This window comes from Fusarium flagelliforme (assembly GCF_020744385.1).
Source record: "Fusarium flagelliforme strain FIESC 12 MPI-CAGE-AA-0113 chromosome Unknown B0J16scaffold_3, whole genome shotgun sequence".
Classification (NCBI taxonomy): domain Eukaryota; kingdom Fungi; phylum Ascomycota; class Sordariomycetes; order Hypocreales; family Nectriaceae; genus Fusarium; species Fusarium flagelliforme.
The window spans coordinates 3574803-3602376 of record NW_025763505.1 but is presented as its reverse complement, the minus strand read 5'-3'; the positions used below and the strand labels follow the sequence as shown (position 1 = coordinate 3602376).

Genomic DNA, 27574 nt, shown 5'->3' with positions numbered 1-27574 from the left:
TCTTTGTAGAAGAAGCATACACTCATTGAAGGTGCACTATGATATGCTTAGGGTCCACCATTAAAGACAGGGGGCATATGACTGATGAGACTGTGGACTATGGAAGTGGGTTCAGAAGGGGTTTTTTTATGAGAAAAGGGAGGGGTGTATGTGAAGGGCAGACAGGGCAAGATGAGGCGTATTGTTTTAGACTACCAGCTAAAGACGCTGTGTGAATGGCGTCAGGGCACCCGGCGTCCATCTTAGATGACCCTTGAAGAAGTCGGTATAAGGCGAGGATCGGAAATGCGTGTGTAACTGAGCAATTGGGTCTGAATAGAAGCATTTGCAGAAGATCAACCGGTTAACAGATGTGAGGCAAGGTCAGGAATGAGTCTGAGTGGCCGAAAAGATCGTGAGAGCAATAGAGAAAGCAAGCCTAGTAACAGTAGGTGGTGTAAGAGAACTGCCATCCATCAAGCAGAGGTCCTGACAATGGCTCTGGAGATTGTTGAAGGATCGGCGTTGTCCATCTCCATCCACCACGTAACAGACACCCCTGGCCCAGGACCTTGGTAAGAGGCGCGCCAGAAGATTAGAGGGGAATGGCAGTCGTCGACGTGGCTTGCCTGGGGGTAGAGCTAAGAGCTGTTGAGCGAGCGCGCCTCGGAACCTGGGGCGTCATGGGTGAGTGAGCAAGTCCCGGGCCACAATTGGATCTATGGGGGGTGTATGTAGTATACATCACACTCTGTACTTCAGAAGCAATTGCTCGTGCTGGGCGCTGAACAGCGTCTTCTGGCTTTTCTCCATTGGCGGCCGTTTGGATCGTGCTCTGCTCTTTCCTTTTCGCCATTAATAGCTGGGTATCAATGCATGAGATAAGAAATGCGCCTGTTTCCAGGCCATTCTGTGTTTTTCGTTGTGGTTGTTGTTTTTCTGGTAATGAGCCTGATCGAGTGTCATCAATTGCCACTTTGGATGCAGTCTCTTGCTGATTTGAGCAACAAGTGTGATGAACCTTTGCTACAATTCTTCATGGTGAATACTGAAGGTGCGGTCAGGGTGTAAACATGTCTCCAGTTCGTGTTTTGGTGAAAAATGTTAAGTGGGCTGCCGGCCAAAAAGACGAAAAGGAAAAAACGAGACAGAGACCCGCCGTGCTCGACTGTACTCTGTAGCTAGTACATTATTGAGGAAGCGCACACCACGATCCATCATTTTTATCCATAGCTTCATGGGCTGTAGCATCCATTTGTTCTTCAGATTTATTCTCTCAATATGCAGCATGCTCGGTGTAAAGCCAGCTATGAGGCAGAAACCCACATGAGATGTAGAAGGCGGTATTTGTGTGTGTAAGTATATGCCTGTATAGTACAGAATAGAACCAGATTGATCAGAAGCTAAACTGTGTTCTGTTAGCTGGGGCAGGAGAATATTCCATAACCTTTCAGAGATCGTGTGAGAAATGACCAATGGTCAAACATAGCCAAGTTGTTTTAGACCAACCCGCTTGTCAAAAACCAGCCCTGCTCCCCAGTGCAATATGGGGAAAGTTGCCACTATCAATCAAGTTACAGTACTGTATCGATCGTAGTATTGAATGATACCGAAGATGATCGTACTGCAGGGAATAGTCCGCAACAATTACCAGACGTAGGCAAAGACACCCATTGCAAGTCATAACATGGCCATTATCAATTGTCATGGGACTTTGTTCAATTTCCGCCATCATGGTTCCCGATCGAGAGAAGCTAGTGAATGATGTCTTTGCGTTCAGTAGCAACCGTGGGCTGAGCCAGAGAGCCAGGGAGGGCTTCGAGGGTGACGAGAAAAGCAATGCTTCAAGACGGTCCTAGTCGCGAGAAAAGAAAGAATAGGAAAAGCAACACTGGACCATTGAGGCATAGTGTTGGTCCACAGCCCACATATGGAGGTGGTTCCGAATAAGCAAGCCGAAAATAATCGCTGGCCAATGGATGCGGAAAGGGCGATGGCAGCTAGCATCCTTGCTGAAGTTTTGATGCTCGTGCTTAGATTGAAGGGTACATAGATTGGCTCTCGTGTCAACCGGAGAGCGCGATATTGGTATGGGACGTGCCAGCAACAATGCTGAAGCTTGGCTTGCTCTTTTCACTCAATGATTCGAGTTGTTCAGCCGCCAGCGCAGGTACAGGACCCTCATGGTCGTATTGCTATTGGGGACAGGCGGTCAGTTCGATTGATTCTCGCAACGGAGCCAATGGCAGTTGGTGGAATCTCTCAGTGACCGAGCGCAGCTTGTACGATAGGGAACAAGACAGGACGACGGGCTTAGGCCGGATATTCGATGACACATGTCAGCGAGGAATGCTAAGGGCCTTGATCCTGGCTGACCTGCTTGCGTATCTCTCTCTGTACGTGCGTTAAGTGGAAGGGAAGAAGAGGAAGCAGCGATGTTGACAGCGACAAACGATCGGTCAAGGCGGTTGTTCCCTAACGAGGTACCTACCTTAAGCGGAAATTCTGGGTCCAGGCAGGAGCGCTACCGAACCCCTAGGGTAGGTGCTAGTCAGGACAACAATCATTGAAGTCGATACAGCGGTCAAGAGACAAAAGCATTGAGATGGATGGGTGTTGGTGCATTAGAATTCGTACCAAAATAAGCAACTTGGCTAATTGCTGGATTTCTAGCCAGTGTGACTTGATTGTCCGTGACACAAACGATTTTGAGGCGAGGCTTGTAGTCACATGCGATTGTAGACGCGGTGATGCGATATCAGTAGATGCATGATATCAAAAAGTGCATCTCAACGCAGAAGGTAATACAAGCACATTAATGCCGGTTAAGATTGGGCTGGCCTCAGATCTATGAATGGCAGTAACGACCCTTAATTCCAGCATGTCGTACACCGCCGCCACTAAAATGACAGTTGGGGTTACTTTCACCGCCACACTTGTCATCTCCAGGATTTAAATCTTCACGACGACATTCAAAAACTTGATCTTTAGCAACACCACGTCATGAACTTCCAGGTACAAAGTTTCTCGAGAATCGCGACACTGAAACTCCGGTATAAACGAAATATCATTACATCGCTAAACAGTCTTGGGATGAGCTTCAATCAATGCTCAACAATTGCACTCTCTCCTTCCAAGACAAATATCACTGGCTACCCTGAATCAACATCTTCAACAGCTGCAGGTGCTCTGGCTAAAAACTGTCACAGGGTTGTCGGCAAGATCTCCCACCATCCAGCCCGGCCGCCCCCACAGCAAGTACCGGTACCTGAATAGCAAGGGTTGCTGCTGAAGCGCACTAGCTGACGCGCATATCGGATCATGTTTCACGCGTCTAGCACTGTAAAAGGCAACGCGCATCAGCTATGCAGGAGACGAGACGCTTCTGGTTGGGGCGCGACGATAGTGATATCCGATGGGAGGTGCCCAGGTGCTAAACAACAATGCCCAATCACGGATTTGCCCACAGTTGACCCATTGGCCAAAGAGAAGTCTTATGCCATGAATTGCGGTCCTGTTCGCCTTGCATAGCATAGCATCCAACGGAATAGCTTCAGGCGGAGCGTTCTAATGAATGTTGTGCATGAGCTGGTGCAATCCGGTAATGCTCGATCAACACGCATATGCACCCCATCCCGGCCCATCTTCATTACTAGATCGAGTCACCAAGAATGACGATCAAGACGATCTAAGCCTCGTCTAAAAACCGTTGGCCGTTGAATTCTACAGTAGTTTATCTGGCTCACTTACCTCGCTTTGGACAAGAATGGAAAGATTCAAGCAAGATACACCGCATGTATTTAGTACCGGGTGCCGCAAACATCGGTCCTTAGCTATTAGCAAGGATCTTTATCCACTCAGGGTTACGTCCGCCCTAAAATTTTCCGACCTCAAACCGCCGTCTGTCCATGCTTGACGCTCCACCTCAGCCACCGTGGAAGAGATGGATATTGGATATCTTTTACCATAGCTGCAGTACAGTACCTGTACCTACCTACTACCTAACCCAACTCTAGCTGGACCCGCGTTGGCACGGTCTAAAAATGACACTGACGGCCTCAATATTGAGTCCTTGGTACACAGCTAAGTGCTTCAGCGGGTGATGTTAGTTGACATCATTACCAACCAGAACGACAACGTTGGTTCCCTCTCCCATCATCGTATTCAGGTGCTGCAGGTACCTTTTTTGACATGGACAGTCCCCATTACGCCACACCGTTGTGCCGCTGGATCTCGAATTTTAGACCAACCGCTTCTTTTCCTGAGCATGCTTGGGCTGAAACACTTTAAGCCACCCCACTGAAACTGTTCTAGAAACCTTCTTCATTCTACAACAACCCGAATCCACTCTACCGTTCATGAAAGCATGTGGCCATCATCGCGAGATGCTGCCTATGTCAATTTCGTCGGCCTTCCCGTCTCTTCATGCTGCTGAGCTACATGAGAACTAAAGGCTCACCTGACTCTTTTCGGGACATGAGAGGATTGACTGGACTGTGAATTCGTCATCGCCTAACGCGCGAACCCAACACCTTGCGCATCAGAGTACGTCGCTCGTCTCCACGAACGACGCTGCTACCATGAGCGCGGGAATGTAGCCGCGATCACAATCTACGACTGGATACGAAGCTCTTCACCGCTTGCTCTGCCAGAGCTCGGTGATCATAGAGCTGTTCCACCCTGCCCCGACACGGCCGGATGTCGATGAATGCTGCGGCAGCCAAGGTCTGGGGTTGATAGCCAGGACGAGTCCTGTCAGCATCGGTGCAGTGATTCGCTCCATCATCACCGAACGGCGCCATAACCAATTGCAGAATCAATCATGGGATGAACGGTTGGCGGGAGCTACCAACTTGTTAGCGACCATTTAATTACCGCAAAGGAATACTGCCAGGGTTTTGATGGCCCGTTGCAAACGCATTACTGCACTCCGGTTCGGCCGTTGGGTGTTTAAGTTCTCTAGCACGTCGGAGGATGTCTTAGTTGTCAAGCGAGAGGCTGGACCAAAAGCGGAGGTACCCTTGGCTTCCAAGGTGATACTTGATACGACTGACTAAACTAACGAACTCCTGGTATTGTATGCCGTTATAGTTCCTCAAATTGGCCGAGGCGAACAAAGCGGAAAAGGTTTGACATTCTTCTCAAGGGTCCCATGCCACCGACAGGAATTGCTTTCCGGACTCCGAAAGGACATGGAATCCAATGGATCGATCATGGATGACTCTTAGTCAGTTGCGGTGGTTCATCAGCTAACAGCTACGAATGGATTGCCAATCAATATCGCTGTGCTTTAACATTTGCAAAAGCGTCGTTCAGGACGATCACAAAGTTACAACGTGCGGTACCGACTCGGAATGCCATAAGCATTTCTAAAACTACAAGAAGTGTTGTTTATACATGGATATCGGATAAGAATGCGAGCAGAGTCGCACTCGCCATCCTTCTCATCATCGTCATCATATCCGCCATTGCAGACCCAATCCAAAGCTTTGCAATACCAGTCTCCTGAAAAGACTGCTTATCGCTTGACCCAGGCAGGCATCTTGCGTGCCTTGACATGGCCGTGCTTCTTTCTCTCCACAGTCCTTGGGTCTCTTGTGATGCAGCCAGCTGTGAACACGAGGTTAATTATTGCTCAAGGGTTAATCGTAATCTTTACAATGAAACACGTACCTTTTCGAAGAGCAGTCTTGAGTGCTGGCTCGTGAACGATCAGAGCTTTGGCAACCGCCAACGTAAGTGCTTCGGCCTGACCGGTTGTTCCACCGCCCTCCACCAATGCCCAGACGTTATACTTGTCTAATCGCTCAGTGGCCTGGAGAGCCCAAACTGCGCTTTCACGATCATGAACACGACCAAAAGCCTGGCTTAGAGTCTTGCCATTGATCAAGACCTCTCCTGTACCCTCCACAACCCAAGCACGAGCAGTAGATTCCTTTCGCTTACCAACACCAACAGCTCGACCATACTTGTCGATTGTTATCTCGTGAGGGACGTTCATGAATGGGTTGATATCACGCTTGAACTCCTCGAGAGCAGCTCGAACTTCCGCAGGGAAAAGTGAGGGCTCAATTTGGTTCAGACGCTTGGCGACCCGGATCACCTTGGCGTAGTGGGAAGCCTTGATCGGCTCACCGAGCTTTGATCGCATTTCCTGGAGCTTAACCCAAGCTGTTGGAGGAGCATGGCTTGGTGGTAGTGTTGGTAGTGTGTGATATTTGGTGAGTAGGCGAGCGATACGGAGATACATCTCGTTGAATTGAGGCTCTCGGGAGAAGTACGAGGCCGAAAGTGGAACGGCACGAGCATGTTCAACTCCCTGGAACGGTATCGTGAATTTGGAGCTGGGGTCTGTCGATACGGCGAAGTCGTCGGGTTTAGGCTCAACAATTGGCGTTGATGTCTCGGTAGCGATACTTCGGACGGCGAGGGGAAAAGAGGGACGTTGCCAGGCTGACTGAGGCCATGGTGCTCGGAAAGCCTTGCCTTGGCATCGCAGCTGCCGTAGGCTTTGTGTAAATGTCGACATGATGGCCAATTCGGAGGAGAGCCCCGGCGGTATCGCGTATCGGACGAGGTTCACTGTCTACCCAGAAAAACTTCACGGGATTTCGAGATCCATCATCGGCTAGCTTCTGGAGAGGGTCACGTGAAAATACAGTCCGATTAGACTCATCAGCGCCACATCTCACCAGCCACTCTGCTACTCTGCTACTCCTAATGTACCCAGCCACCGCTCCCACCGTCCGCGTTGCTCGGGCAGTAAGGCACGACCCCACTAGCGCGGGGCAGCAATTTCACAATTATCTCACCTTTAAAAAAAATTCCCCCTCCTTCTTTTTCTCTCCTCATCTTCACTCTTTGTCTGTCAACCTAGCAAAGCATTCAAGATGGCTTTCGGAACTCTCTTCACCCGCGAGGTACATACTCTCGAGCCCTGAATCTGAATTTGCTGCATTTGCGTTTGCATTTGCATTTGCGAAGCTTTATGAGCGTCGTTACTGACTGGTCCGTTCTTTCAGAACAACTGCCGCTCTACTGCCATCAAGGCTGTGGCCAAGGCAAACGACATCGAGCTCAACATCGTCGAGGCTGAGAAGGGCAACGCTACCGCTGAGCACCTCAAGGCCAACGGTCTCGGCAAGATCCCCGCCTTCGTTGGTGAGGATGGCTTCGCTCTCTCTGAGTGCATTGCCATTGCTATCTACAGTAAGTGAAGCTGTGTTGTGTCTCAGATGACACCACTTTTTCTGTCTACTACCCCTCCCTTGCGAATGATGATCTAGCATTTTTTCATACAGTTATCCCTGTCTGAAATGTCTCTAAGAGACAATTTGTTGATACCGTCTAACTTCTGACCTCGCAACTCATCTTATCATTTTTGTCTTGCCACTCTGTCGGGAGCTTCGCTAACCCGCTGCAGTCACCTCCCAGAACGAGAAGACCACTCTTCTTGGCAAGACCAAGCAGGACTATGCTTCCATCCTGAAGTGGATGTCCTTCTTCAACTCTGAGGTTCTCCCCACCCTCATTGCTTGGTTCGCTCCCCTCAAGGGTGAGTCTCCCTACAACAAGAAGAACGTCGACGAAGCCATCAAGGCTACCGAGAAGAACTTCGCCGTTGTTGAGCAATACCTCCTCCACAACACCTTCCTCGTCAGCGAGCGCATCACCCTCGCCGATCTCTTCGCTGCTGCCATTGCTACCCGTGGCTTCCAGTACTTCTTTGACAAGCAGTGGCGCGAGGAGCACCCCGCTACCACCCGATGGTTCGAGACTGTCCGCAGCCAGCCCATCTTCTCTGATGTCGCTGAGAAGGTTGAGCTTCTTGAGACCGTTGCTCTGACCAACACTCCCCCCAAGAAGCCCGAGCAGCCCAAGAAGGAGGCCGCCCCCGCTGCGGCTCCTGCTGCTGCTGCTGCCGCTCCCGCTTCCGATGAGGCCCCCGCTGCCCCCAAGGCCAAGCACCCTCTTGAGGCTCTCGGCCGTCCCTCTTTCCCTCTTGACGAGTGGAAGCGCCAGTACTCCAACATCAAGGACCACAACGAGGCCATGAAGTACTTCTGGGAGAACTTCAACTTCGAGGAGTGGTCTATCTGGAAGGTTGACTACAAGTACAACGAGGAGCTCACCCTCACCTTCATGTCTAACAACCTCATTGGTGGCTTCAACAACCGTCTTGAAGGTTCCCGCAAGTACATCTTCGGATGTGCTGCCGTCTACGGCGAGAACAACGACTCCGTCATCCAGGGTGCTTTCGTCATCCGAGGCCAGGAGCACGTTCCCGCTTTCGACGTCGCCCCTGACTGGGAGAGCTACGAGTTCACCAAGCTCGACCCCACCAAGCCCGAGGACCGACAGTTCGTCGAGGATGCCTGGGGTTGGGAGAAGGGCATCACCGTCAACGGCAAGGAGTACAAGCTTGCTGACGGTAAGGTCTTCAAGTAAACAAAACAAAACAAAAAAGGAAAAGAAAATAAAGAGCGATGATGATAATGGCTTTACGGTTAAATGGTTGGGAGGGTAAATGAGTTTATGATATCTTTATGCCTCATGAAGGCCCTGCCGGCTGGCAGAATCCTTATGTAGACCCAAAAGAGAACAAAAGGTGTCCGTTTTTTTGCAAATACAGTTTCTGTGTATGACAACGTTTATTGATATCACATGTGAAATGCCGTGTACTGTTTTCGTTTGTCGTATTTTTCGCTGTTTGGATATCACATCATCATTAGCGGAATTGTTATGCTACTAAGCGATCTGCCCCGCGATTTGTGAGAAAGATCAATTTAAATTTTAGAGTAAAGTTGACTACCTAGGAAACTTTAGACCTGAACCTAGCTGACAAAAATAGACGATCTGAAACCCGTTCCAAGCCTCGATAGGGTGACTGAATTATTCTGGTCTCTGTGCAGATCCTAGTTTAGGTGGTCGTCGCAGATCGCATTGACTTTTCCCCTAGTCTTCACTCTTTTATCTTCATGTTGCGCAGATTCCTATATTTGCCAAAATCTTTCTCTTCAGGGAAAGCACACATCGATTTCTTCTCCCCTTCAATACCGTTTAGGCCAACATCTTTGCCAACTTCTGACCCGTCATCAACGACAGCACCTCCCTCTTCGCAACATGCCCCTTTGCTTCATTCACCCATAGCAATGACAGGATCTGGATCCAACGTGCCCACGGCACCCAAAGCGATGAATATACCTGGCCTCACATTGGCGCAATCAGGCGCTGCGCCCCAGAATGCACCCAAGGGCCCAAAGAAGAGCAAAGCCGCTCCTGAGGTGCAAAAGTACGTCCTGCAATAAATACACATCCCCTTCATTTGTACTTACAATTGTGTAAAGAGGACACAAGGGTTCTAAGAAGATCAAGAAGCCGCCTCCTCATCAAGTGCGAGCAGCTCGCGCGCCACGCTCTCAATCCCCTCCGAAAACTCCCAGTAAAGCCTCTGGAGGTGTCCCAGAGCCTGCAACCCAATACCTCGCCCAAGCGAATCTTGCCCCAGAGCGTCTGCCTCGACCACGTCGCATACTTGTCGTTATCGATTTGAACGGCACACTTCTTCACCGCCCGAACAAGAAGCGTCCATTCAACTTTGTCGAACGACCCCATGCAAAGACCTTTTTGACATACTGTATCGAGACTTTCCATGTTGCTATCTGGTCCTCAGCCCGTCCCGAGAACGTTGATAAGATGGTGGAGAAGCTCCTTACGCCCGAACAGCGCGCGCAATGCCTTCTTGTTTGGGGACGGGACTCTTTTGCTCTATCGGCAGATGATTACAACACTAAAGTTCAAGTGTATAAGCGCCTTACTACGATCTGGACCAACCCAAGAGTGATGGAGGCTCACCCTCGTGCTTCCAAAGGAGGCTTATGGGACCAAACCAACACAATTCTTGTCGACGACTCATTTGAGAAGGGTCGCAGTGAGCCTTTCAATATCCTCACACTTCCAGAATTCAGCGGATTGGCTCAAGAAATCCCGAATGTCTTGCCTCAGGTACATGATTACCTCAATGAGCTATCGTATCAAACAGACATCAGTCGCTTTGTCCGACGAACACCCTTTCAGTTAGATCCAGAATATGTTTTGTCAGATGGACCGGAGGAGTTATGAGTTTGACATCCTTATTAAGGTGGTCAACGCTGCGGAGAGTTGATGTTGTACTTTATAATTTACAGGGGCCATAAGGGTTGGCTAGACGTGTTACAGCGGGTGTAATCGCAGCCTCTAAGGGCTGAGCGTGATTCTACAGCAGATACAGGAGTTAGAATTAGAAGATTCGCTTCTTAGATACCCAATTATACATACGTCCTTGACTTAAACAATGCAAGTCATTATACCTCTCTTTCGCATTTTGATGCTCCGATCGCGGGTAGATCACTGAGGTTATTCCCTTATCGGGGTTCTAAGATAAGAGCATATCGTGGGGCTTATCGAAGCTGTAAAAAAAAGTTCCGTCGCATCGCAGTGTCGCATAACACAATTCATTGAAGTTTACGTTGTTTTGCGCAGCATCACAATATGGCCTTAAAGCGAAAACAGTCGTCCTCGTTAGGACTTGAAAGAAGAGTGCGACCGAGAAAGGAAGACGAATGGGAGGAGGAGCCTGAGAGCCAGAACTCTTCAAGTGAGGAGGACGACGATGATGATGAGGTTGAGGAACAGGGTATTCGAGGCGAATATTCTGATGATGAAGAGGATGAGGATGCCGAAGGCCAAGAATCCGACGATGGTTCAGAAGATGAGTCTGAGGTAAGTCTGTCGCATTCTGTTTGACAACCAGTTCTAACCAGACACAGCCCGAAGAAGATGCACCAAAGATAGACATCTCATCCGTCTCATTTGGCGCCCTCGCAAAAGCACAAGCATCACTTCCCTCAGGACGCAAATCAAAATCAAAGCAATCCGCAGGCGAAGACACTACAAAGACAGAAACACCAGCACCTCGCAAGCCCACACGATCAAAAGACGACCCCAAACCAAAGCGCTCATCCAAACACGCCCCCCAAGAACAAACCTCCAAGAAACCCGTATCTCGTCGTCGCGAGATCATCCCTGAAAACAAGCGCCAATTCCGCGACCCACGCTTCGATCCTCTAGTCGGCCGCGTCAACGAAGAAAAGGCCAGCAAAGCCTACGCTTTCCTGGACGAGTACCGCGACAAGGAGATGGCCGACCTGCGCGCACAGATCAAGAAGACCAAAAACTTTAACGAAAAGGAGAACCTCAAGCGTCAGCTACAGTCCATGGAATCTCGCAAGAAGGCCAACCTACGCAGACAGGAAGAGGAGAACCTTCTCAAGGAGCACCGCCAGAAGGAGAAGGAGCTTGTGGCGCAGGGCAAGACGCCTTTCTACCTGAAGAGGAGCGAGCAGAAGAAGCAACTCCTTGTGAACAGGTACGAGGGCATGAGTAAGGGACAGGTCGATAGAGCGATTGAGAGAAAGAGGAAGAAGGTTGCTGGTAAGGAGAAGAAGGAGTTGGACTTTTTACAACGCCGAGGACCAAGGGGTTGAAGTTGTTCATTTAGAAGTTACGCAGCGAATAGACCTTGATTTGACAGCGGTTGAAGTTGAGTCGTTCATGAATTGTGGTTTATATGCCTTTGTTACGAGGAGTTCGTTCAAAATGTGAAATGATCTGATTCCTTTATGGTAGCTTAGACCAACACTTAGGCTACTTTATTTTGATGCACTAAACCTTAGAGCATGAATCTTCTGTTGCCCATCTGCCTTCCATTCAACACTATTACAACTCTATCATAACTACAAAGCAATACCAAGATACCTAGCAAAAAGGCAAAAAACATACAACAGCGAGGATTCGCTGGTCGTCACCGACCCAACTACTAGTTCACCCCTTATCAGCTTATCTATGGGAGAGCGGACGGGATCCCGAGTTCTCTGATAGGTATGGTCGTATGTGTTTGTGAGGTTCCTAAATGCGACTTAATAACCCTTCGTCAGACTTCTTACGAATGCTTCCTGTCGTAGCTGCCGGGCGGAAGTTGGATCGATAACCTCCCCTGACAAACCTAGATGGTAGATGGCATCACCGGTTTCTTTGACGGCTGCTTGTAGCTGCTCATGTTCGATTCGGAGGAAGAAACCTGGATCGACATTCTTCCAGGATTCGACCACTTTGTCATTCAGCTCAAAATGCCATGTTCCGCGCCTCATCAGTGTAGCTTGCTGGGTTGATCTGTCTCGTTGATAGATGACCGCACACGCCTCCCCTGGTTTACTGTTCCAAAGTATTAATCGTTCGAGCTGCTTCATCTTTTGCGGAAACAAGCTCGCGTTGCTTATGAAAGAAACAATTTCCCAGCTTTGGGATTCCCTTTTGAGGACGGACGCCGTAAGTGCGAGCGATCGTAATTTGTGGCAGCAATCAGTTGACTGCAAAGCATCCAAGAATTGCCGGGCATCGACCATGAAGGAAATTGAGAGATGTTTGAGGTCACAACTCCTCAAGACCAGGGCTCTCACTAGCTCAGCAGCTGCCGTCATATTATCATCGATTACTTGCCCGAGCAGCTGCTCGCGGCGCATTGCCGACACAAGCTCAGAATTGGGATCCTCAAAGATCGAAAGCGTTTTGACGTGGCTCGGCAGAGCGTCTTGAATCACAAATGCAAAATCTGCAAATTAATGATTAGGTCGTCAGTCAAACAGTTGGAACTTCAACATACCGTTGTCATACGCAATCTTCCAGCTGCGGAGGCAAAAGCGCCATGGCTCATAAGCCATAGTTTGTAGCCGAGGAAGTTTCTGTAGCAATAGGCTCAGAACTGACGGTATAATCTGCCGCCGACACTCTCGGCGTATGACAAGCCGTGTCACTGCGTGGACCTTCGGAATACTCTCCGGGAGACTCCAGCATATTGGGGCGAAGAGACGTTCCATAGCCTCTGCAGGGGGACACTCCACCTGCCGGCCATCAATCCAGCCGTGCTGCCATCTAGCGGGAGTCTCTTGCTGCTGCTGCTCATATTCTCCATTGGTTTGGGCGTCTAGCACTTTGAACCAGTGCTCCGAGTCGCTAGGCGAGAAGGTGTTGAGCTCTAACACCAAGCGGTCTGTCGGTTTCCAAGCACTTAATACAGTAAACAGTTTCTTTATCGCAGCGCTGAAGATGGAGCCATGCCGCGAAATTCCCGAACTCGATTCATGCCTATGACATGAGCGACATGAGTATCGTGGCAGCTCAACATTCAGCCGAATTTGACGAACAAGACTCGCAGTCCGAGTGGTCATATGGCCAAGTTGTTCTAGGCATGGTACCTGTAATTCTAGTCGATAGAAATTCAGCGGCTCAAAGAAAGCCTTCCATTCTGAGCAGACAGCCGCGCATGAGCCGTGACGCCCCAGGCGTAAGACTTCCTCCAATATTAGTAGCCGAATCTCTGGCGGCAACAAAGCCCAAGAATAGCCTGACATGGTTGTTAGCCTTCCAATCTTTATGATCTGCTGTGGTGTTTAAGTCAGAGGAAAGGTTACGTGCCTTAAATAAAGGGAAAACAGAGTTCATAAAAGTGATTTTTATGATAGAGTTCGGTCGTTGCTGTGTTGGCAGCCAGGAGGCCAAACAATCACTTCCATCTATGTGCTGGTTGTCCGATCGTAGAGCATGCACACATTGTCGTAGCAGACTAGCATCACGGTGTGTCAATGAATTGGAGAGAAGTGTAGTAGATGCCCGTGTTACATACAGTCCGTTAATATAAATAAATAACATTTCTAGCTGGTTAACTCATGAATCGAGTCTTCTATAGATGAGCCTTACTAATTGAGATTAGCGTTCCCGCAAGCGTAACTCGAGGTACTATCTAGGTATCCTCCCTACCCTTATCTGCTGTTAACACTATTTCTTCATCGGCGACTGGTAGCGCTCCAATTTCAGCGAGCTTCGAGGAGCCAATTGGCCAGCGCATGATGCATAACATACAGAACATATGGATCTAGACTCCAATTATTGGAGTCTCCCCAGACTTGGAGCTTAGCGTCGTTCTGGCGTACGCTTCTGCAGACGTATCCGGACCGACTACCAATAACCGATAACAAGAGTGGGATTTCTACGTGTAGGTAGCATTTCGATAAGCATCCTTTGTAGAGTATCATCGAGATCTTGAAAAGAAAAAATATTCTATTGCAAGCCCAACTCTTCTGAGTTGACCATCTGCAGATATCAACAAGTATCAAATCTTTTCTAACACTGACATTATGTCGATTTTCAAAGGCGTTGCACTTGTCACTGGCGCCGCCTCAGGTGAGAACTTGGGTCCAAAATAATGACAATGACTGACGAGATTCACAGGCATTGGCCGTGCGACTGCTATCTCTTTTGCTCGTGAAAGATGTCTGCGTCTTGTTCTAGCAGACCGGGATGCAGACAAGCTCAAGGATACTAAAAAGACAATTAACGACATGTCGAAAAACCAAAACATTCAGGTCATCGCCATCCCCACTGACATCTCAAAAGAGAAGGACATTGAAAATCTTTACAACACTACTATTGAAAAGTTTGGCAGGGTTGACTATGTAGTCAACGGAGCTGGTTAGTAGCTCTCTATCTAACGGGCTAAGTGACGGATTACTGATTCACTACACAGGTGTTTTGAGTAATAACAAGAGATCACATGAGTCTACCATTGAGGAATTCGACTTGATTAACAATGTGAACTACCGCGGATGCTGGCTCTCATCGCGCGCGGCTATTCGACAAATGCTAAAGCAAGAGCCTTTGCCGACTCACGACGATAGACCTGGCTCCAGAGGAAGCATCGTTAACATTGCCAGTCAACTAGGAGTCGTTGGTCGTCCAGCAGCACGTACGTCGGAGGCCCCATGCCTATGAAGCTTCAACTAATAACTTTTGATGAACTTACAGCGGCTTATTGCGGAAGTAAAGCAGCCGTGATCAACATGACGAGATGCGACGCCATAGACGTAAGTACAAACCTCTTCCAAATCAAGCTCTTAGCGTGTCTCTGATGCTGCATTTTAGTACTCCAACGATCTTATCCGCGTTAACGCTGTCTGCCCCGGCGTTATTGATACAGCTATGACACGGCCACAAGCCAATGTTCTAGCCCCAGCAGTCAATATCGCGCCGATGGGTCGTATGGGCACAGCGCAAGAGGTTGCTGACTGTGTTTTGTTCCTTGCCAGTAGTAAAGCTAGCTTTGTGCAGGGATCTGCGATGATGGTGGATGGCGGATATGTTATTAATTAGATCTATCTATCTCAAAAATGCAATCTATATCTCTTATCCACTGCTCGGGACCCGAATTTTCTTCCATTGTTATATTCCAAGCCTCTTTTCCCGCCTTGGCCTCCTCATATGCCCTAGACACAATTGGCAGCGCCTGAGCGCAGTCAAACCATGCCTTTGCCCGTATGGCTTTGTGATTGGCTGAGGGCAGGCTGAGTCTAGGGTAGCCCGTTTCACAAGCATTAAAATACAAAAGTCTATGAGTTTTCAACAGAGGACGGCACGTCACCGATGGATAATGTAATGGAACGGATTGGAAATAAAACGCGTTGTTTCAAAGCGAGATGATGTATAAACTGAAATTCTTTCCGTATTATAGGGATATCGGGCTGAGACCTATGTTTTAAGCAGCATTGGCCATGCTAGATAACTAAACTAGGTTACCTGTCGTTGTTGGCGCACGAAAATGCTCCTCCGATCAGACCATTCGCATACGCGTCAATAATGTTTTGAACAACTCCATATGTTCCTCCAATCGTTAAGAAGACAGACAGTGCAATCATCAGCCAGTTGAGATAGTATACAACAATCTGCCACACTTTTCCCTGGCGATAGTGCTGGTGGTCGTAGATCCAAAGGTATCCTGGGAGACCTAATGCGAGAGGCGAAAAGGTAAGGCTACCAGCCAGAGCGAGGAGGTAGTTGAAGATAGGAATTCCAGATGCGAGAAGAAAAGAGACAGCCGACATGGTAAATGTGCAGCCAAGCCAGACTGCCCAGTGGGTAACGGTGTTCTTCTGGAAGTGCTCTGAATGGCGCAGAAGACGGACAAACATGTACTTGGCAGCAACATGAACGTAGAGACAAGCGCTGACCATAAGACCAGTGAGGCCAATGCCGTAGGCAACTTTCTTAATGGTCTCACCAGCACTTCCCAAGGAAGGAGAAGCGACCCATTGTCCACAGTATCGATAAACAACAAGGGAGAAAGTCAGGTAGGAAGCAGTCACGATACCCATACAAAGATAGACAGCCTTATTGTAGTCTCGGGGCTTGCGCATTTCCGAGATAACAGGCAGAAATGCAGATGTGCCAGCACCAGAGCAGAAGATGGTAGCCACAGAGGTAATACCAGTGACAAAAGTCGGGTTACCGATAACGTGATAACCAAAATCGTAGTCTCCGGTCTGAGGAGCAGCAGCAGGTCGGTCGAGGGTAGTGACGCCGACACTAAACAACTCGTCAGTAAAGAAAGAATATGTAGAATAGGAGGTGAGAGTAGAGAACTTACACGACGATGAAAACAGCAATGTAGACGGTCAGAAAGCCCGCCCATGTGAGCCAAGCAATTTTCTCAAACTTACGAACACTTGCCAGAATAAAGACAGCGATTGTCGCAACAAGCATAAACCAATTAGTGCAGAGGGCATGGTTCGACAGCACATTGAGAGCCACAGATGTACCAAAGATACCGGATGCGCCGACAATGGCGTATGTGACGAGGAAAAGAACTCCGACGACCTCCTTGAGCCATGCACCGCCAACAACATTGGCCATGTCGGCAATAGAATGGCAGCCTGCATGCGCATTGCGAAAGTTGCCTTGGACAATGGCGCAGTACGTGTTCAGAGCCTGCCAGCCAAGGACATTGATCGCACCGGGAAGTGCACCGAGAACGAACATGGCTGAAGGGATCGTCAAGACACCAGTGGCGAAGATGACTAGCACTGTATCAGCACTCGAAAAACTACAAGACCATTGAAAAGTGAAAACATACCCTTGAGGAAAATGACAGAAGCCTGGATCCATCCTACAGTTCGGAAATCGACAACGCCATCACCCTGCCGAAAAACTTCGCCATCATCGACTTTCTCCTGTCGTCCAAGTTCAATGCTACCACTACTAAGCCTGCCAGATGGCTGCTTGTCGGCCTTGGTAATCTCTGGCTCAGAAGAACTGATATTGGCAGAAGATATGTTGATCATGATTGATGTGTTGGTGATGAAGCAAGAGAGCGAGTTAGTAGGTTCGAAAAACTCAGGATTCTTCAGCCTTATTATCAGTTGTCGATCACCGTTAGTGGCTCTCTTGTCGAACTCGAATTTACATAGTTACCAATGGTCTCCATGACTATCTAGTCAAGCAGGACAAAACGCACACACCAAGCCTGTATCAATACCCTGGTCGTTTAGCCCAAGTCTAATGATAAGGTCTGGGGTAAAACATCCTTGTCAACTCTGGGGAAGATAGATCCTGACTCGATGTAGGAGGAGCGTGATAAGAAAGTTGGAGTATAGCGTTGGAGTTGGAGACTAGCGCGGACCTGGCTCCCTGGGGATATCTTGGAGTTACCCCATGATAGGACATGGTGTCCGATAAGCGTCATTACCCCACGATTAACTTAGTTATCGGGTTGACTGTTATCTGACAGACAGTCTTGGAGTCAAGCACTCGGTAGTTGAGTTATTAATGAGTGCCTCAATTCCCAGCCTTGGCCTCAAATTCTATCTCTAGAACGTCCGATCTTTATCGCCTACAATTGTGCCATCATATTAGTCTATTTTGACCCTTGGTATCAAGTCTACTCAGTCTCATCAACACACTTTCCACGCAATGCCTAAACGCATCCTCTGCTCGTACGGTGTCGACGTTGATGCAGTCGCTGGATGGCTGGGCTCATACGGAGGCGAGGACTCTCCCAGTGATATTTCTCGTGGTCTATTTGCTGGAACTCATGGAACTCGTCGCATGCTTAAGTTGTTCGATAAGTACAATATTAAGGCAACTTGGTTTATTCCTGGACATAGCCTTGAGACCTTTCCAGAAGAATGTGCTATGGTACGCGATGCAGGCCATGAAATTGGTCTCCATGGTAAGACAGTCTAAAATTTAAATCTATTTAACTGACAATTTGACAGGCTATTCGCATGAGAATCCGTCAGATATGACGTTAGAGCAGCAGCGTGATGTCTTGGATAAAACACACAAGATGCTAACTGACTTCTGTGGAAAACCTCCTCGAGGATCTGTTGCTCCTTGGTGGGAAACTAGCCGAGAGGGCGTAGATCTAATGCTTAGCTACGGCATCGAATATGATCACTCAATGTCTCATGATGACTGCCATATGTATTGGCTACGGACTGGCGACAGTTGGACTAAGATTGACTATAAACAAAAGGCTGAGACCTGGATGAAACCATTAGTTAAAGGTCAAGAAACAGGTCTCGTTGAGATTCCTGCAAACTGGTATTTAGATGAGGTAAGTAATAACTATCTGACTGACTGATAGCTGAAAACAGATATGCTAATACCTCTGGCAGTATGCTTTATCCTTAGCGACTAAGATCGAGTCACAAGATACTAATCTTATTTTCCAGTCTTCCTCCCATGATGTTCATCAAGGGCAGCCCCAACAGCCACGGCTGGGTTAACTCACGAGACGTTGAGGATCTATGGAGAGATCATTTTGACTACTTCTACCGGGAAATGGCAGATGATCCCGATAACATTTGTGTTTTCCCTATCACATGTCATCCCGACGTTTCAGGCCGACCACACGTTCTTCTGATGCACGAGAGGTAAGAAAAATATAACGCCTAGAATGCAGTTTAAATTCTGACAGAAAGCACAGATTAATTGAGTATATCAACAAGCACGAGGGTGTTGAGTGGGTGACGATGGAGCAGATGTGTGACGAGTTCAAGAAGAAGAATCAGCCGCCCGAGGGTGCTTTACTGCCAAAGACTCAAAGTTAGACTAGGATATTCATAATATAAGCAAATAAAGGGTTGTTTACTTTGGCACAGACTTTGAATACTGCTCTAAACTCCTTAGAATATACTAGCTCTTGATGGATTCCAAGATCTCTGAGAATTCGGATTGAGTGACTACATCGCAGCCGCTTTTACTTGAGATATTGAGCTCTAGATGGTCCGTCAATGCCTGAAGCTCTTAGAGAATTACGAGGTCACGGTAGAGGAACTATTAGAAGCATGCATTGAGACTGCAAAGGTAGAATTCTGTTAGGGGTATAATCATAATATTAAACAGCACACTGAGTGATAAGGATATACCACTGATTGGCGTACTCGTTTCCCGTAGGATTAGAAACACAAACCCCAACTCTTACAATCAGATCTTCTTCTGTATAAGGATTTCACGATACTTTTCTAAACCTACTCCGATGATGTTGATAAACAGCCACTGCGTATTGCTCTTGAAGAAATGCGCCCATATCTTTAGCACAGCCAGAGACAGATTCCGGGGGTCTGTGAAGTCAAGAAGATTTGCAATCTCTTGATCATGGCTTTGCTCAAAGTCAACGACATTGTAGGCCTCTTCCACAATGCATCTTACCCAATGCAAGATTCTGTCTTCGCTATCTGCACACATCAGTCAACATTAGGGACGTCGTTTGGAAAGGGCACAGTAATTTACCACTCAGCGGGCTTTCAGAAACTGTTTCAGCCAACTTGGACAACCACTTGCTCAACAGTACAGCACAGTCAAGACCGGATAGCGAGTGCCTCACGCTCCAGAAAAATGCTTGACTCCTAGCCACACGATCGACACCCAGTCTTACGGGGATGCCGATCATGTGAGCTGCATATAGCAGTGCTGCAATGATACCATCACTCCGCTCAATATCCGGACTGCTCGCGATGGCTTCGGAGATCAGTTGTGGATCCCGTGTTTCAAGCTGTCTAAAAGGACCCAGATGGAGGTAAATGCGCACATAAGCCAGCGCTAGGAGGGAGCTGGAAGTAAAGGGGATGGGTCCGTTCTCGTTGTTAGGATCGAGAGTGGACTCTGGGGCTTGTTGCCAGCATGAGGTCCACGACCGCAGACCACGTCTACAGTGATAGTTAGCGTAAGAACAGGAAGATGCGGCCGTTAGTTCTTACTCAAGTTTCTCCACCTCTTCGCTAGGTAAGGAGGCTGAACTGCTAGTAATTGGCAAGCTCAAATCTCTAACTATGTGTATCCTCTGGAGTAGTCCATGAAGTAGAACATAGTTTCCCAGAGGTGTTGGAATTGGGAACAATGGCGCAGACTCGCTTTTATTCTTGAGCAACAGTGACAGGGCTTCTCGAAAGAATAGCTGCGGCTCTTGAACCTCCCTAGCCGCAGCACGCCATGATGCCGCATTTGGAGCGTTCCATTCTTTTGTTGAGCAAGGTAATCGAAGGCCAACTTCGTTACTGCGGAGAGTTGGATACACATTATATGCAATGGAATGCGTATGGAGAAAGGAGAAACATATGAGCTTAGATCGTCTACACGATTCTTGTTTGGCCCAAGTTCGCCAATTGTGCCATAGCGCATTACTATCATGAGGGTGGTTCGATGGCGTTGACGAGACCAGCTCATCCACATCCTCGAGGCCTGCATTGCGAAGAGCTTGAGTGAGAATACCCTGTAAGACAAAGGATTCTTGCACCATGGCTGCTTTGGGTTCCCACGTAGCAAAACCCATGAGGGTTACCAAAGCTCTTATGGTCTCGACTTGCAACTCCTTATCCGGAGCATTGCTATCACGACCACTTTGCTTGGCAGAGTTTACCGTGTGGATTCTGGGTATTGCCGATATGTCGAACAACTCTGCATTTCTTCGCAACCTTTCCAGCACCAAGGCTTTCCCGGCGAAGAACAGCCTCTCTGAAGCCTTTCTCTCAAAGCAATACTGTGCACCGATAGCGGCGATGCCAAAAATCAGTTCAGGTGAGTGTTCCGTAATTTGCCACGTAGGTACATGGATAAAAGGCATGTGGGAGTGGAAGCCCCCGAAGAAAGAGGCTATGTAGCGGGTGAGAGCGTGTCTTGATGGGACGCAAAAAGTAGGATCAAGTAGATGCGAAAAATCTTGGATAAAAGCCTTGACCTTAGATCTTTGCTCCTCAGTCACTTTGAACGGGCGTGTCTCAGGATCAACAGCGCGAGGATCTAGCGAATTGTAAGCAACAATTGTGTGTCATATTGGGCGAATCGCTTACTGTCCGTGTCAGAGACATAGTTGTTGATCCTGTTTCCAGTAGGCACAGAAGGTAGCCACGAGCTGAAAGGCGTTCCAGCTCGTGTTGGCGCTCCCTGCTGAGGAGAGGCGGTTTCGTTTTCTTCATCTCGTAATCCAGGGTCGACAGGGTCTTGGTGTCTGTCGCAATCACCAAAGAACGGACTCCATTCGGCAGATAGGCCAACACCATCAAGGAAGCTGGTGAATTCGCGAAAGTGTGTATCAAAGTCAACGCCTCCATGGAGTCAGCATCTGACCAAGAGCATTGTAGGAGTTTTGATACAACATACCACTGTCAAGCATCTGGGGGGAGAAACAGTTAGGAACGAATTGCCCGGCGTCTATGTTGGGTTGACGCTGAGTCTGCTCGTCGACTGTCAGGGGAACAGGAACTTGCATCGCCTGTTGAGCCCTGGCGCAGAACCATGGGTTGACATTGTGACCGGACAGCGATACCGCTGCGGCTAAATCCACCTGTTGACCGGAAATACTATTTTGTCTTGACTGCCCTGGCGATGGAGCATCACCTTCATGCTCAGCTATCCTCTGATGACGGGTGAGCAGATCGCGTCGCGCAAAGGATGCACCACAGTAGCACAAAAAGGGTTTCTCCTTAGTATCTGGTCAACTCGGCATCACGTCAGTCATTCATCCTATGATACACCTGCAGGGTAAAAGGACTCACGTGTTCGTACATGACGCTCTAGATGCTCTGTCCGCTTGAAACTTCTTCCACAGTGGTGGCACATGCGAAGATTGGCTCCTTCATTGTGGCCCACTTTCTGTCGCTTGTTCGGAGACGTAGGGACCATTTCTCGAGTCATCTTGACTCCAATCCATCGTTGGAGACGGAGAAGGAGGCAGGGAAGAACAAATGCTGATGGAGTAGTGCCCAGTTTATCTTGGAGTTGTTGTGAGCGGGGTTGGGGTAGCGTCACTGATAGCGTTCTCTAGCAAGCCCATCCACGATAACCTAGCGATATGTCTCCAAACTTCCTTGTAGGCTCGCTATCTAAAGTAGGTAGTGTAAATTAGTTCAGGGTCGTGTTACGATCTTATCAGTCCTGATGAAGTTACATCAAACATATTTTGCAGCAAGTCCACAATCAAACATTCAGCGAGATAGCTATTATCAAGAGAATCGTCTGCTTGATTAAAAAGAAAACTGTTTACTATGTCGATAATCAAGGAGCTTATGGACGGAGTTCAATGTATGAGAAAATACTCCAAGCTGGTTATTGTATCTAATTCATCGCATGCTTATAATACACGACCCTCATGTAATGCGTTTGACTTTTACCTCGGTGAGAATGTTTGCAGTTACAGATGTGAAGACCCTCTAACGCGCTGGACCTCATTCAAAATGTCACCAGCTTCGGCTGGCGTAGACTTGCCCCCCGCCTCCCAGTCAAAGCTACTTTCCAGAGCTTTGGCAATACGAAGCACTTTTTTCTCCTCCCAAAGTCCTCCAACAATCTGTAGACCAACTGGCAGCATGACAGACTCGTTATCAACAGCTTGTGACCACCCAATCGGAAGCGACAGCGCAGGCTGGCCTGTGACGTTGAAGATGGCTGTGTTATTGGTCATACCAATGCTAGGCTCGAACGACTTGAGCACAGATTCTCTCGATCCGTGTCGTGGTGCGACGAACGGCGTGGTGGGCATAATGATGGCATCGTACTCCTTGAATTTGGTCTCGTACGCGTCGCGGATCTGTCTTCCGATATTGACCGTCTTGGAATAGAGGCCGGGGAAAGTGCGTTGTAGGTACAAGCCATTGATGACTGTGTTCTTTGTTGAGGGGAACAATTTCTCAAATTGCGAAGCGGTCCAAGGTAGACGAGCCTGTTCGAACTCAGTTAAGTAGAGACCTCGGCGACCGTTGGCCTGGCCCAGAATGCCTGCCGAGCCTGAGATGCGCTGTTGAATGGTCCATACCGAAGGACCTTCCTTGTGAATAGGAATTGAGATCTCTTGGACTATCGCTCCGAGAGACTCAAGTCTGTTTACCGTCTCGAAGAAGGCCTTCTTGACACCCGGTTGTATGAGACTGTTGTCGTATCCCTCCTTCAGAACACCAATACGGACACCTTGTAGACTTGCGCCACTCAGTGACTCAAGGAAGCCAAATGACCCATGCGGCGCCGCTCCAAGAGATCGATCATCGATTCCGTCGTAACCTGCAATAGCATCCAAGCAAGCTGCAATCTCGTCTACTGTCCTTGTAAGCGGACCGGCATGATCGTCGATCTGGTCACCACTTGAGATACCAGTGTACGGCACGAGCCCATGTGTCGGTTTGAATCCCACACAACCACACAAGGAAGCAGGTACGCGAATACTTCCACCTTGATCTGTTCCAATGGCAATATCGGCCAGACCACCTGTGACAAGGGCGGCACCACCAGAGGTGCTACCACCAGCTGAGTAACCAGCCTTGCGTGGGTTATCGATAGTGCCCTGAGCACTGGTAAAGGACGACGTCGAGTTGCAAAAGTTCTCACATGTCGCTGTTCCCGTAATGACAGCTCCAGCCTCCAGAGACCTTGTCACAACGGTAGCGTCTGTGGATGGTGTCCATGCTGGGAATGCGTCGCTGCCAAAGAACTGCGGTACACCAGCTACAGCAATACAATCTTTCAGACAGACCAATTTGCCGGCGAGTGATGAGCGTGATGTCTTGTCGCCATGAATGGTGAAACGGTGTGCCCAAGCATGACCGAAGACTTGTTCATGCTTTTCGGCCAAACGAACATGTTGGCGGGGAAATCTTTCAGTGTCCGGAATGGGCTGGTAGTCCGGTAGACTCGAGATCCGTTCAGCACAATCGTGAACAGCAGCGAGGAGGAGTTGATAGTCTGCCGATTCCTCGGGGCGGATGGTGAGCTCTAGAGGGTCAAGAAGAGCCTCTACATCACCCTTCCGAACAGGGTTGCCTCTTTGCAGCCAATTAGCATCTTGTACTGTTGTCAATTGAGATGAGAGTAAGAACTCACGGTAGAATCTCTTTGAAAAAGACGGACATGATGGAGATCTGGGCGTCTGGCTGATAAGATAGCTTGATCTAGCGGGGCTTGATATAGGTAGGCTTTGAATCAAGAGATAAAGATTTCAAACACCCATTCCATTTATCCATATCTGTAAACAAGCTATTTGTCATGGCTTGAAAGTACATTGTTCCTGATGGTAAACTGTAGGTCCATAACTTACATCTAAGCGGTTGGGGTAGCTTGGGGTCACCCGAAACCCGACTCCAAGGCCTTGTTGGGGTACTCCACCACGCTGGAGTAGGTAGGAAACAGCTGGCATCGCTTTTTAAACCGGTATCTAGTTGATTCCCAGGTTGATACCTTGATGGAGAAAGGGCACAAAGTAAATATGGTCTCCGACACTGAACTACCGTCTCGTATGAGGGCAGCCTACATTGCAGAAGTCAGTCAATCAAGCCCAAGGTGATCCAAACAACTAGTCTACTAGATCTAGCTGACATTCAGGTAGCACAATAAACCATATGCTCTTGGGGAGCGCCCTCTACCCTCTATCAGAGACACAGACATTCTTGTACGTGTGCACGCTGCTGGATTCTGCCACTCAGATCTACAAGCTTTGCAAGGTGAATTTGAGACACCAGCGCCCATCGGTCTTATTCCATCTCATGAAATAGCGGGTACCATTGCCAAGATTGGCAGCAGTTACAAGGGCGATCTCAAAGTAGGAGATCGAGTTGGCATTTTGAACTTCAAGCATGCATGTGGCTCTTGCGTAGGATGCCGATTGACAGCGAGGAAAGGAGAGAAGCTTGATCCACGATTTTGCAACGGCCGCGAAACAGCTGGATTTCTGCATGACGGCGGATTTGCAGACTATGCTTCTGCCGACCCCGAAACGACGGTCAGGCTCCCTGTAACAATCTCATTTCAACAGGCCGCGCCTTTGACCTGCGCGGGTGCCACTGTCTGGGGATCTCTCGAGGCCGCGACATCTGGACTTTCCAAAGGTGAAATAGTGGCGATTGTGGGTATTGGAGGACTCGGGCATCTTGGTGTACAATTTGCCAAAGCACTGGGTTTCCGAACTATCGCGGTGGATAGCAGACAAGCTGGGAGGAAGCTAGCAGAGGATGTGGAAAATCACCAACTAAAGCCTGATCTGGTGGTGGACTCGTCTGATACGGACTGTGCTTCCAACATCATTTACGATTTCACAAAGGGCGAGGGGGTCGCTGCAGCAGTCGTGTGCACGCCGTCACTCGAGGCTAATCGCTGGGCACTCAAGATCCTCAGGATCAAAGGGACGCTGGGGATACTGGGGCTTCCTCAGAATCCTTGGCAATTTGACGCTGCTCCGCTTGTCTTTAAGGAGCTGTCCATCAGGGGCAGTTACGTCGCTGGGAAGGAAGCGACGGACAGAATGATGCGAATAGTAGAGGAAGTTGGAGTAAGATCGCATTTGACAATTATACCGTTTGACAGGATCCCCAGCATTGTGGATATGTATGAGGATGCTTCGTTCAAAGGGCGCATAGTAGTGCAGATAAAGGACGATGATTGAAACTGTTAATTTTAATGCTACTTGTGTCTTGATAACTGTAAAAGTGATTGATAGATGTCGCTGAAAATGGAGGTTCTGACCCTAGAATACTAAGACTCTTGTCTAGAATGAATGAACTTGATGGGATCCCGTATTTTCCACTACCTTTGGTCGTATGTACTAGAATAAGCCGTAGCTTAGAATTATATAGATGGTTAATTTTCTCAACCTCTGTCTCTATCAACCAGTCCACGGAGAGCTGCCACTGAGAATTATTGACCCCAGGCAAGGTTCAACACATTCTAGAATTTATCTTGGAGGCTATCTACAGTATTATGACTCGCATAAGCCTCTTCAATTTATTAATCGGTTACAGTAGACTAAAGCGCTCAAGTTAACTCACTATACGCGGATTATCACCAAGACTTACACGGAGTGCAATGATGTATCATGGTTGTATAACTAGGGCCTTTAACGTTGCACGTAAAATATGCTATTTTACCCCTCCTAACCATGTTTTCAGTCGTTGTAATGTCGTTAGAAAGCTGAATTGTCTTCTACTGCGGCCTTGGTACTCGTGATGATATTCAACAGGCATATCGCAGAAGTTTCCACCTCACCACTCACATCCATACTCTCAAAAACCAACCGCACACCCTCTTCTCCATCACTACTCGGCTCAAGAAGCGAGTGATTCTCCAGTATATCCCATAGAATATCCACATCAGTTAGCTTTGTCTTGCTGCCCTGTTTACGCTCAGGCGTAGAAACTCGTTGTTCTAACACATCGCGGTGGCAGTGTACGTTGATCCAATAAATCGGAACTTGTGCTTTGCGTGCAATATCAAGATGTTCTCGAAAAAAAGCCTCGTCTCGTGGAGAATCCGCTGCTAGACATGCTGTCATGAGGATCGTGTGACCTTGTTCAGCCCGGTGTGCCAGTTCTTCAAAGATAGGGGCTCGGACGGAGCGACGTAGCTCATGATGTCTGTCGCTCCGGTCGGGAATGACTGCGACCACGGGGTCAATGAGGAGTTGATTGTCTAGGAGACATGTTGTTTCAGTAGGGAGGTACTTCTGAAGATGCTTCAGAATGGTGAGTTTTCCTGTCCCTGGGAAGCCATTCAGGACGACAATTTTGCCAGATGAAGAACCAGACATTTGTTGAGGCTGTTCGGGATTTGGTGCTTTGTTTCTGTGGGATGCCTCAGGTGAGCGTGTCATGAATGTTTAGAATACCATGGTCAAAGTTTGTGGTTTGATCAGTCAGAGTTGAGGAGATAAAGTTGTTGTACATGTTTGTGTAAGAGAGACGTCACGTGTAGTTTTCATCTCCTGCTGTGACTCACTATGAAGAGTGCAAACGTTATTCCTTACCACAGTCCCCCGACCACCTTTATATATCAAACTATCTTTGTAGTGTTTGACGAAGAGTGGTGTCCTCCCTAGATCCTATAACTTACTCTTCATCCGAACCTTAAAACCCTTTCTCCCCGCTGCACCACTCTTTGTTTTTGCTGGAGTCACAGGTTCGAACTGACGACTGCGATTCTTCTTTTCATTTTTGCTCCGGCTACCGCTGGAAAGTGTACGAGACACGACTCTTGGTGGCAGGTCGGTACAATCAGCCAACAATAGATCAGAACTCAAGAGGGACCTCCACTGCTTTCCTTTCATGTCCAAGGCAAATTCACTCCTTTCCCTTTTGCTTCCCGTTTTCTTTTTATGTAGTTTTGACATTCTGATAGTCCAGTTTTGATGTTCCCAAGGTACAAAATAGATCCAGTAGATACCCAAACGACCCCTTTTCAAATGAACTCCGCGCCA

General features: G+C 48.4%; 13 protein-coding genes across 13 annotated transcripts; 7 read left to right on the top strand and 6 right to left on the bottom strand.

The window, feature by feature from the left end:
• Nucleotides 1-1901: 1901 nt before the first annotated feature.
• B0J16DRAFT_108008 (uncharacterized protein) lies at nucleotides 1902-2426 on the top strand. The gene has a single exon (XM_046121387.1). It carries the CDS (start codon nucleotides 2089-2091, stop codon nucleotides 2386-2388), a length of 300 nt encoding a protein of 99 aa, XP_045985030.1. The 5' UTR covers nucleotides 1902-2088; the 3' UTR covers nucleotides 2389-2426.
• Nucleotides 2427-5497: 3071 nt separating this feature from the next.
• Nucleotides 5498-6508, bottom strand: B0J16DRAFT_265859 (ribosomal protein S5 domain 2-type protein; the record flags this gene model as incomplete). Its single annotated transcript, XM_046123409.1, has 2 exons — nucleotides 5498-5589; nucleotides 5653-6508. The coding sequence occupies 2 exons, from the start codon at nucleotides 6506-6508 to the stop codon at nucleotides 5498-5500; spliced, it is 948 nt and encodes a 315-aa protein (XP_045985029.1).
• A 330-nt stretch (nucleotides 6509-6838) lies between these two features.
• Nucleotides 6839-8713, top strand: B0J16DRAFT_338841 (uncharacterized protein). The gene is made up of 3 exons (XM_046127490.1): nucleotides 6839-6899; nucleotides 7002-7188; nucleotides 7403-8713. Exons 1-3 carry the CDS (start codon nucleotides 6870-6872, stop codon nucleotides 8425-8427), a joined length of 1242 nt encoding a protein of 413 aa, XP_045985028.1. The 5' UTR covers nucleotides 6839-6869; the 3' UTR covers nucleotides 8428-8713.
• Nucleotides 8714-8815: 102 nt separating this feature from the next.
• B0J16DRAFT_302768 (HAD-like domain-containing protein) lies at nucleotides 8816-10303 on the top strand. The gene is made up of 2 exons (XM_046124653.1): nucleotides 8816-9271; nucleotides 9327-10303. The coding sequence occupies exons 1-2, from the start codon at nucleotides 8958-8960 to the stop codon at nucleotides 10099-10101; spliced, it is 1089 nt and encodes a 362-aa protein (XP_045985027.1). The 5' UTR covers nucleotides 8816-8957; the 3' UTR covers nucleotides 10102-10303.
• Nucleotides 10304-10459: 156 nt separating this feature from the next.
• B0J16DRAFT_370993 (uncharacterized protein) lies at nucleotides 10460-11582 on the top strand. Its single transcript, XM_046130381.1, has 2 exons — nucleotides 10460-10740; nucleotides 10788-11582. The coding sequence occupies exons 1-2, from the start codon at nucleotides 10510-10512 to the stop codon at nucleotides 11502-11504; spliced, it is 948 nt and encodes a 315-aa protein (XP_045985026.1). The 5' UTR covers nucleotides 10460-10509; the 3' UTR covers nucleotides 11505-11582.
• A 257-nt stretch (nucleotides 11583-11839) lies between these two features.
• On the bottom strand, nucleotides 11840-12953 carry B0J16DRAFT_338837 (uncharacterized protein). Its single transcript, XM_046127489.1, has one exon. It carries the CDS (start codon nucleotides 12537-12539, stop codon nucleotides 11937-11939), a length of 603 nt encoding a protein of 200 aa, XP_045985025.1. The 5' UTR covers nucleotides 12540-12953; the 3' UTR covers nucleotides 11840-11936.
• Nucleotides 12954-14096: 1143 nt separating this feature from the next.
• B0J16DRAFT_362060 (uncharacterized protein) lies at nucleotides 14097-15284 on the top strand. Its single transcript, XM_046129789.1, has 5 exons — nucleotides 14097-14256; nucleotides 14305-14544; nucleotides 14600-14818; nucleotides 14878-14936; nucleotides 14995-15284. The coding sequence occupies exons 1-5, from the start codon at nucleotides 14211-14213 to the stop codon at nucleotides 15220-15222; spliced, it is 792 nt and encodes a 263-aa protein (XP_045985024.1). The 5' UTR covers nucleotides 14097-14210; the 3' UTR covers nucleotides 15223-15284.
• Nucleotides 15285-15494: 210 nt separating this feature from the next.
• Nucleotides 15495-17317, bottom strand: B0J16DRAFT_362059 (transmembrane amino acid transporter protein-domain-containing protein). Its single transcript, XM_046129788.1, has 3 exons — nucleotides 16979-17317; nucleotides 16493-16922; nucleotides 15495-16431 (listed from the first exon to the last, which is right to left on the bottom strand). The coding sequence occupies exons 1-3, from the start codon at nucleotides 17184-17186 to the stop codon at nucleotides 15642-15644; spliced, it is 1428 nt and encodes a 475-aa protein (XP_045985023.1). The 5' UTR covers nucleotides 17187-17317; the 3' UTR covers nucleotides 15495-15641.
• A 320-nt stretch (nucleotides 17318-17637) lies between these two features.
• Nucleotides 17638-19003, top strand: B0J16DRAFT_413514 (uncharacterized protein). The gene is made up of 4 exons (XM_046133381.1): nucleotides 17638-18073; nucleotides 18120-18459; nucleotides 18579-18779; nucleotides 18833-19003. The coding sequence occupies exons 1-4, from the start codon at nucleotides 17815-17817 to the stop codon at nucleotides 18954-18956; spliced, it is 924 nt and encodes a 307-aa protein (XP_045985022.1). The 5' UTR covers nucleotides 17638-17814; the 3' UTR covers nucleotides 18957-19003.
• Nucleotides 19004-19204: 201 nt separating this feature from the next.
• On the bottom strand, nucleotides 19205-22115 carry B0J16DRAFT_338832 (uncharacterized protein). Its single transcript, XM_046127488.1, has 6 exons — nucleotides 21900-22115; nucleotides 21505-21834; nucleotides 21195-21449; nucleotides 20106-21144; nucleotides 19639-20054; nucleotides 19205-19583 (listed from the first exon to the last, which is right to left on the bottom strand). Exons 1-6 carry the CDS (start codon nucleotides 22036-22038, stop codon nucleotides 19333-19335), a joined length of 2430 nt encoding a protein of 809 aa, XP_045985021.1. The 5' UTR covers nucleotides 22039-22115; the 3' UTR covers nucleotides 19205-19332.
• A 329-nt stretch (nucleotides 22116-22444) lies between these two features.
• Nucleotides 22445-24242, bottom strand: B0J16DRAFT_370987 (amidase signature domain-containing protein; the record flags this gene model as incomplete). The annotated part of the gene is made up of 2 exons (XM_046130380.1): nucleotides 22445-24155; nucleotides 24214-24242. The coding sequence occupies 2 exons, from the start codon at nucleotides 24240-24242 to the stop codon at nucleotides 22535-22537; spliced, it is 1650 nt and encodes a 549-aa protein (XP_045985020.1). The 3' UTR covers nucleotides 22445-22534.
• A 312-nt stretch (nucleotides 24243-24554) lies between these two features.
• On the top strand, nucleotides 24555-25760 carry B0J16DRAFT_285021 (chaperonin 10-like protein; the record flags this gene model as incomplete). The annotated part of the gene is made up of 2 exons (XM_046124039.1): nucleotides 24555-24649; nucleotides 24716-25760. Coding segments are annotated over exons 1-2 (1122 nt in total), but the record flags the coding sequence as incomplete, so codon positions are not given.
• Nucleotides 25761-26185: 425 nt separating this feature from the next.
• Nucleotides 26186-27439, bottom strand: B0J16DRAFT_338827 (uncharacterized protein). The gene has a single exon (XM_046127487.1). The coding sequence runs from the start codon at nucleotides 26969-26971 to the stop codon at nucleotides 26285-26287; it is 687 nt and encodes a 228-aa protein (XP_045985018.1). The 5' UTR covers nucleotides 26972-27439; the 3' UTR covers nucleotides 26186-26284.
• Between the last annotated feature and the right edge of the window lie 135 nt (nucleotides 27440-27574).

Excerpts from the sequence above, each read along its gene's own strand:
- B0J16DRAFT_108008 (XM_046121387.1), top strand. The coding sequence starts at position 2,089 with ATGCTGAAGCTTGGCTTGCTCTTTTCACTCAATGATTCGAGTTGTTCA.
- B0J16DRAFT_338841 (XM_046127490.1), top strand. The coding sequence starts at position 6,870 with ATGGCTTTCGGAACTCTCTTCACCCGCGAG. Across the intron at positions 6,900-7,001 it reads GAACTCTCTTCACCCGCGAG|AACAACTGCCGCTCTACTGC; the intron begins GTACATACTCTC and ends CCGTTCTTTCAG. Across the intron at positions 7,189-7,402 it reads CATTGCCATTGCTATCTACA|TCACCTCCCAGAACGAGAAG; the intron begins GTAAGTGAAGCT and ends AACCCGCTGCAG.
- B0J16DRAFT_302768 (XM_046124653.1), top strand. The coding sequence starts at position 8,958 with ATGTTGCGCAGATTCCTATATTTGCCAAAATCTTTCTCTTCAGGGAAA. Across the intron at positions 9,272-9,326 it reads GCCGCTCCTGAGGTGCAAAA|AGGACACAAGGGTTCTAAGA; the intron begins GTACGTCCTGCA and ends AATTGTGTAAAG.
- B0J16DRAFT_370993 (XM_046130381.1), top strand. The coding sequence starts at position 10,510 with ATGGCCTTAAAGCGAAAACAGTCGTCCTCGTTAGGACTTGAAAGAAGA. Across the intron at positions 10,741-10,787 it reads GTTCAGAAGATGAGTCTGAG|CCCGAAGAAGATGCACCAAA; the intron begins GTAAGTCTGTCG and ends AACCAGACACAG.
- B0J16DRAFT_338837 (XM_046127489.1), bottom strand. The coding sequence starts at position 12,539 with ATGCGCCGCGAGCAGCTGCTCGGGCAAGTAATCGATGATAATATGACG.
- B0J16DRAFT_362060 (XM_046129789.1), top strand. The coding sequence starts at position 14,211 with ATGTCGATTTTCAAAGGCGTTGCACTTGTCACTGGCGCCGCCTCAG. Across the intron at positions 14,545-14,599 it reads CTATGTAGTCAACGGAGCTG|GTGTTTTGAGTAATAACAAG; the intron begins GTTAGTAGCTCT and ends TTCACTACACAG. Across the intron at positions 14,819-14,877 it reads CGTTGGTCGTCCAGCAGCAC|CGGCTTATTGCGGAAGTAAA; the intron begins GTACGTCGGAGG and ends ATGAACTTACAG.
- B0J16DRAFT_362059 (XM_046129788.1), bottom strand. The coding sequence starts at position 17,186 with ATGATCAACATATCTTCTGCCAATATCAGTTCTTCTGAGCCAGAGATT. Across the intron at positions 16,923-16,978 it reads TTCTGTCATTTTCCTCAAGG|TCATCTTCGCCACTGGTGTC; the intron begins GTATGTTTTCAC and ends ATACAGTGCTAG. Across the intron at positions 16,432-16,492 it reads ATTGCTGTTTTCATCGTCGT|TGTCGGCGTCACTACCCTCG; the intron begins GTAAGTTCTCTA and ends CGAGTTGTTTAG.
- B0J16DRAFT_413514 (XM_046133381.1), top strand. The coding sequence starts at position 17,815 with ATGCCTAAACGCATCCTCTGCTCGTACGGTGTCGACGTTGATGCAGTC. Across the intron at positions 18,074-18,119 it reads CCATGAAATTGGTCTCCATG|GCTATTCGCATGAGAATCCG; the intron begins GTAAGACAGTCT and ends ACAATTTGACAG. Across the intron at positions 18,780-18,832 it reads GTTCTTCTGATGCACGAGAG|ATTAATTGAGTATATCAACA; the intron begins GTAAGAAAAATA and ends CAGAAAGCACAG.
- B0J16DRAFT_338832 (XM_046127488.1), bottom strand. The coding sequence starts at position 22,038 with ATGACTCGAGAAATGGTCCCTACGTCTCCGAACAAGCGACAGAAAGTG. Across the intron at positions 21,835-21,899 it reads AGAGCGTCATGTACGAACAC|ATACTAAGGAGAAACCCTTT; the intron begins GTGAGTCCTTTT and ends CGAGTTGACCAG. Across the intron at positions 19,584-19,638 it reads TTCTGAAAGCCCGCTGAGTG|ATAGCGAAGACAGAATCTTG; the intron begins GTAAATTACTGT and ends TGATGTGTGCAG.
- B0J16DRAFT_338827 (XM_046127487.1), bottom strand. The coding sequence starts at position 26,971 with ATGACACGCTCACCTGAGGCATCCCACAGAAACAAAGCACCAAATCCC.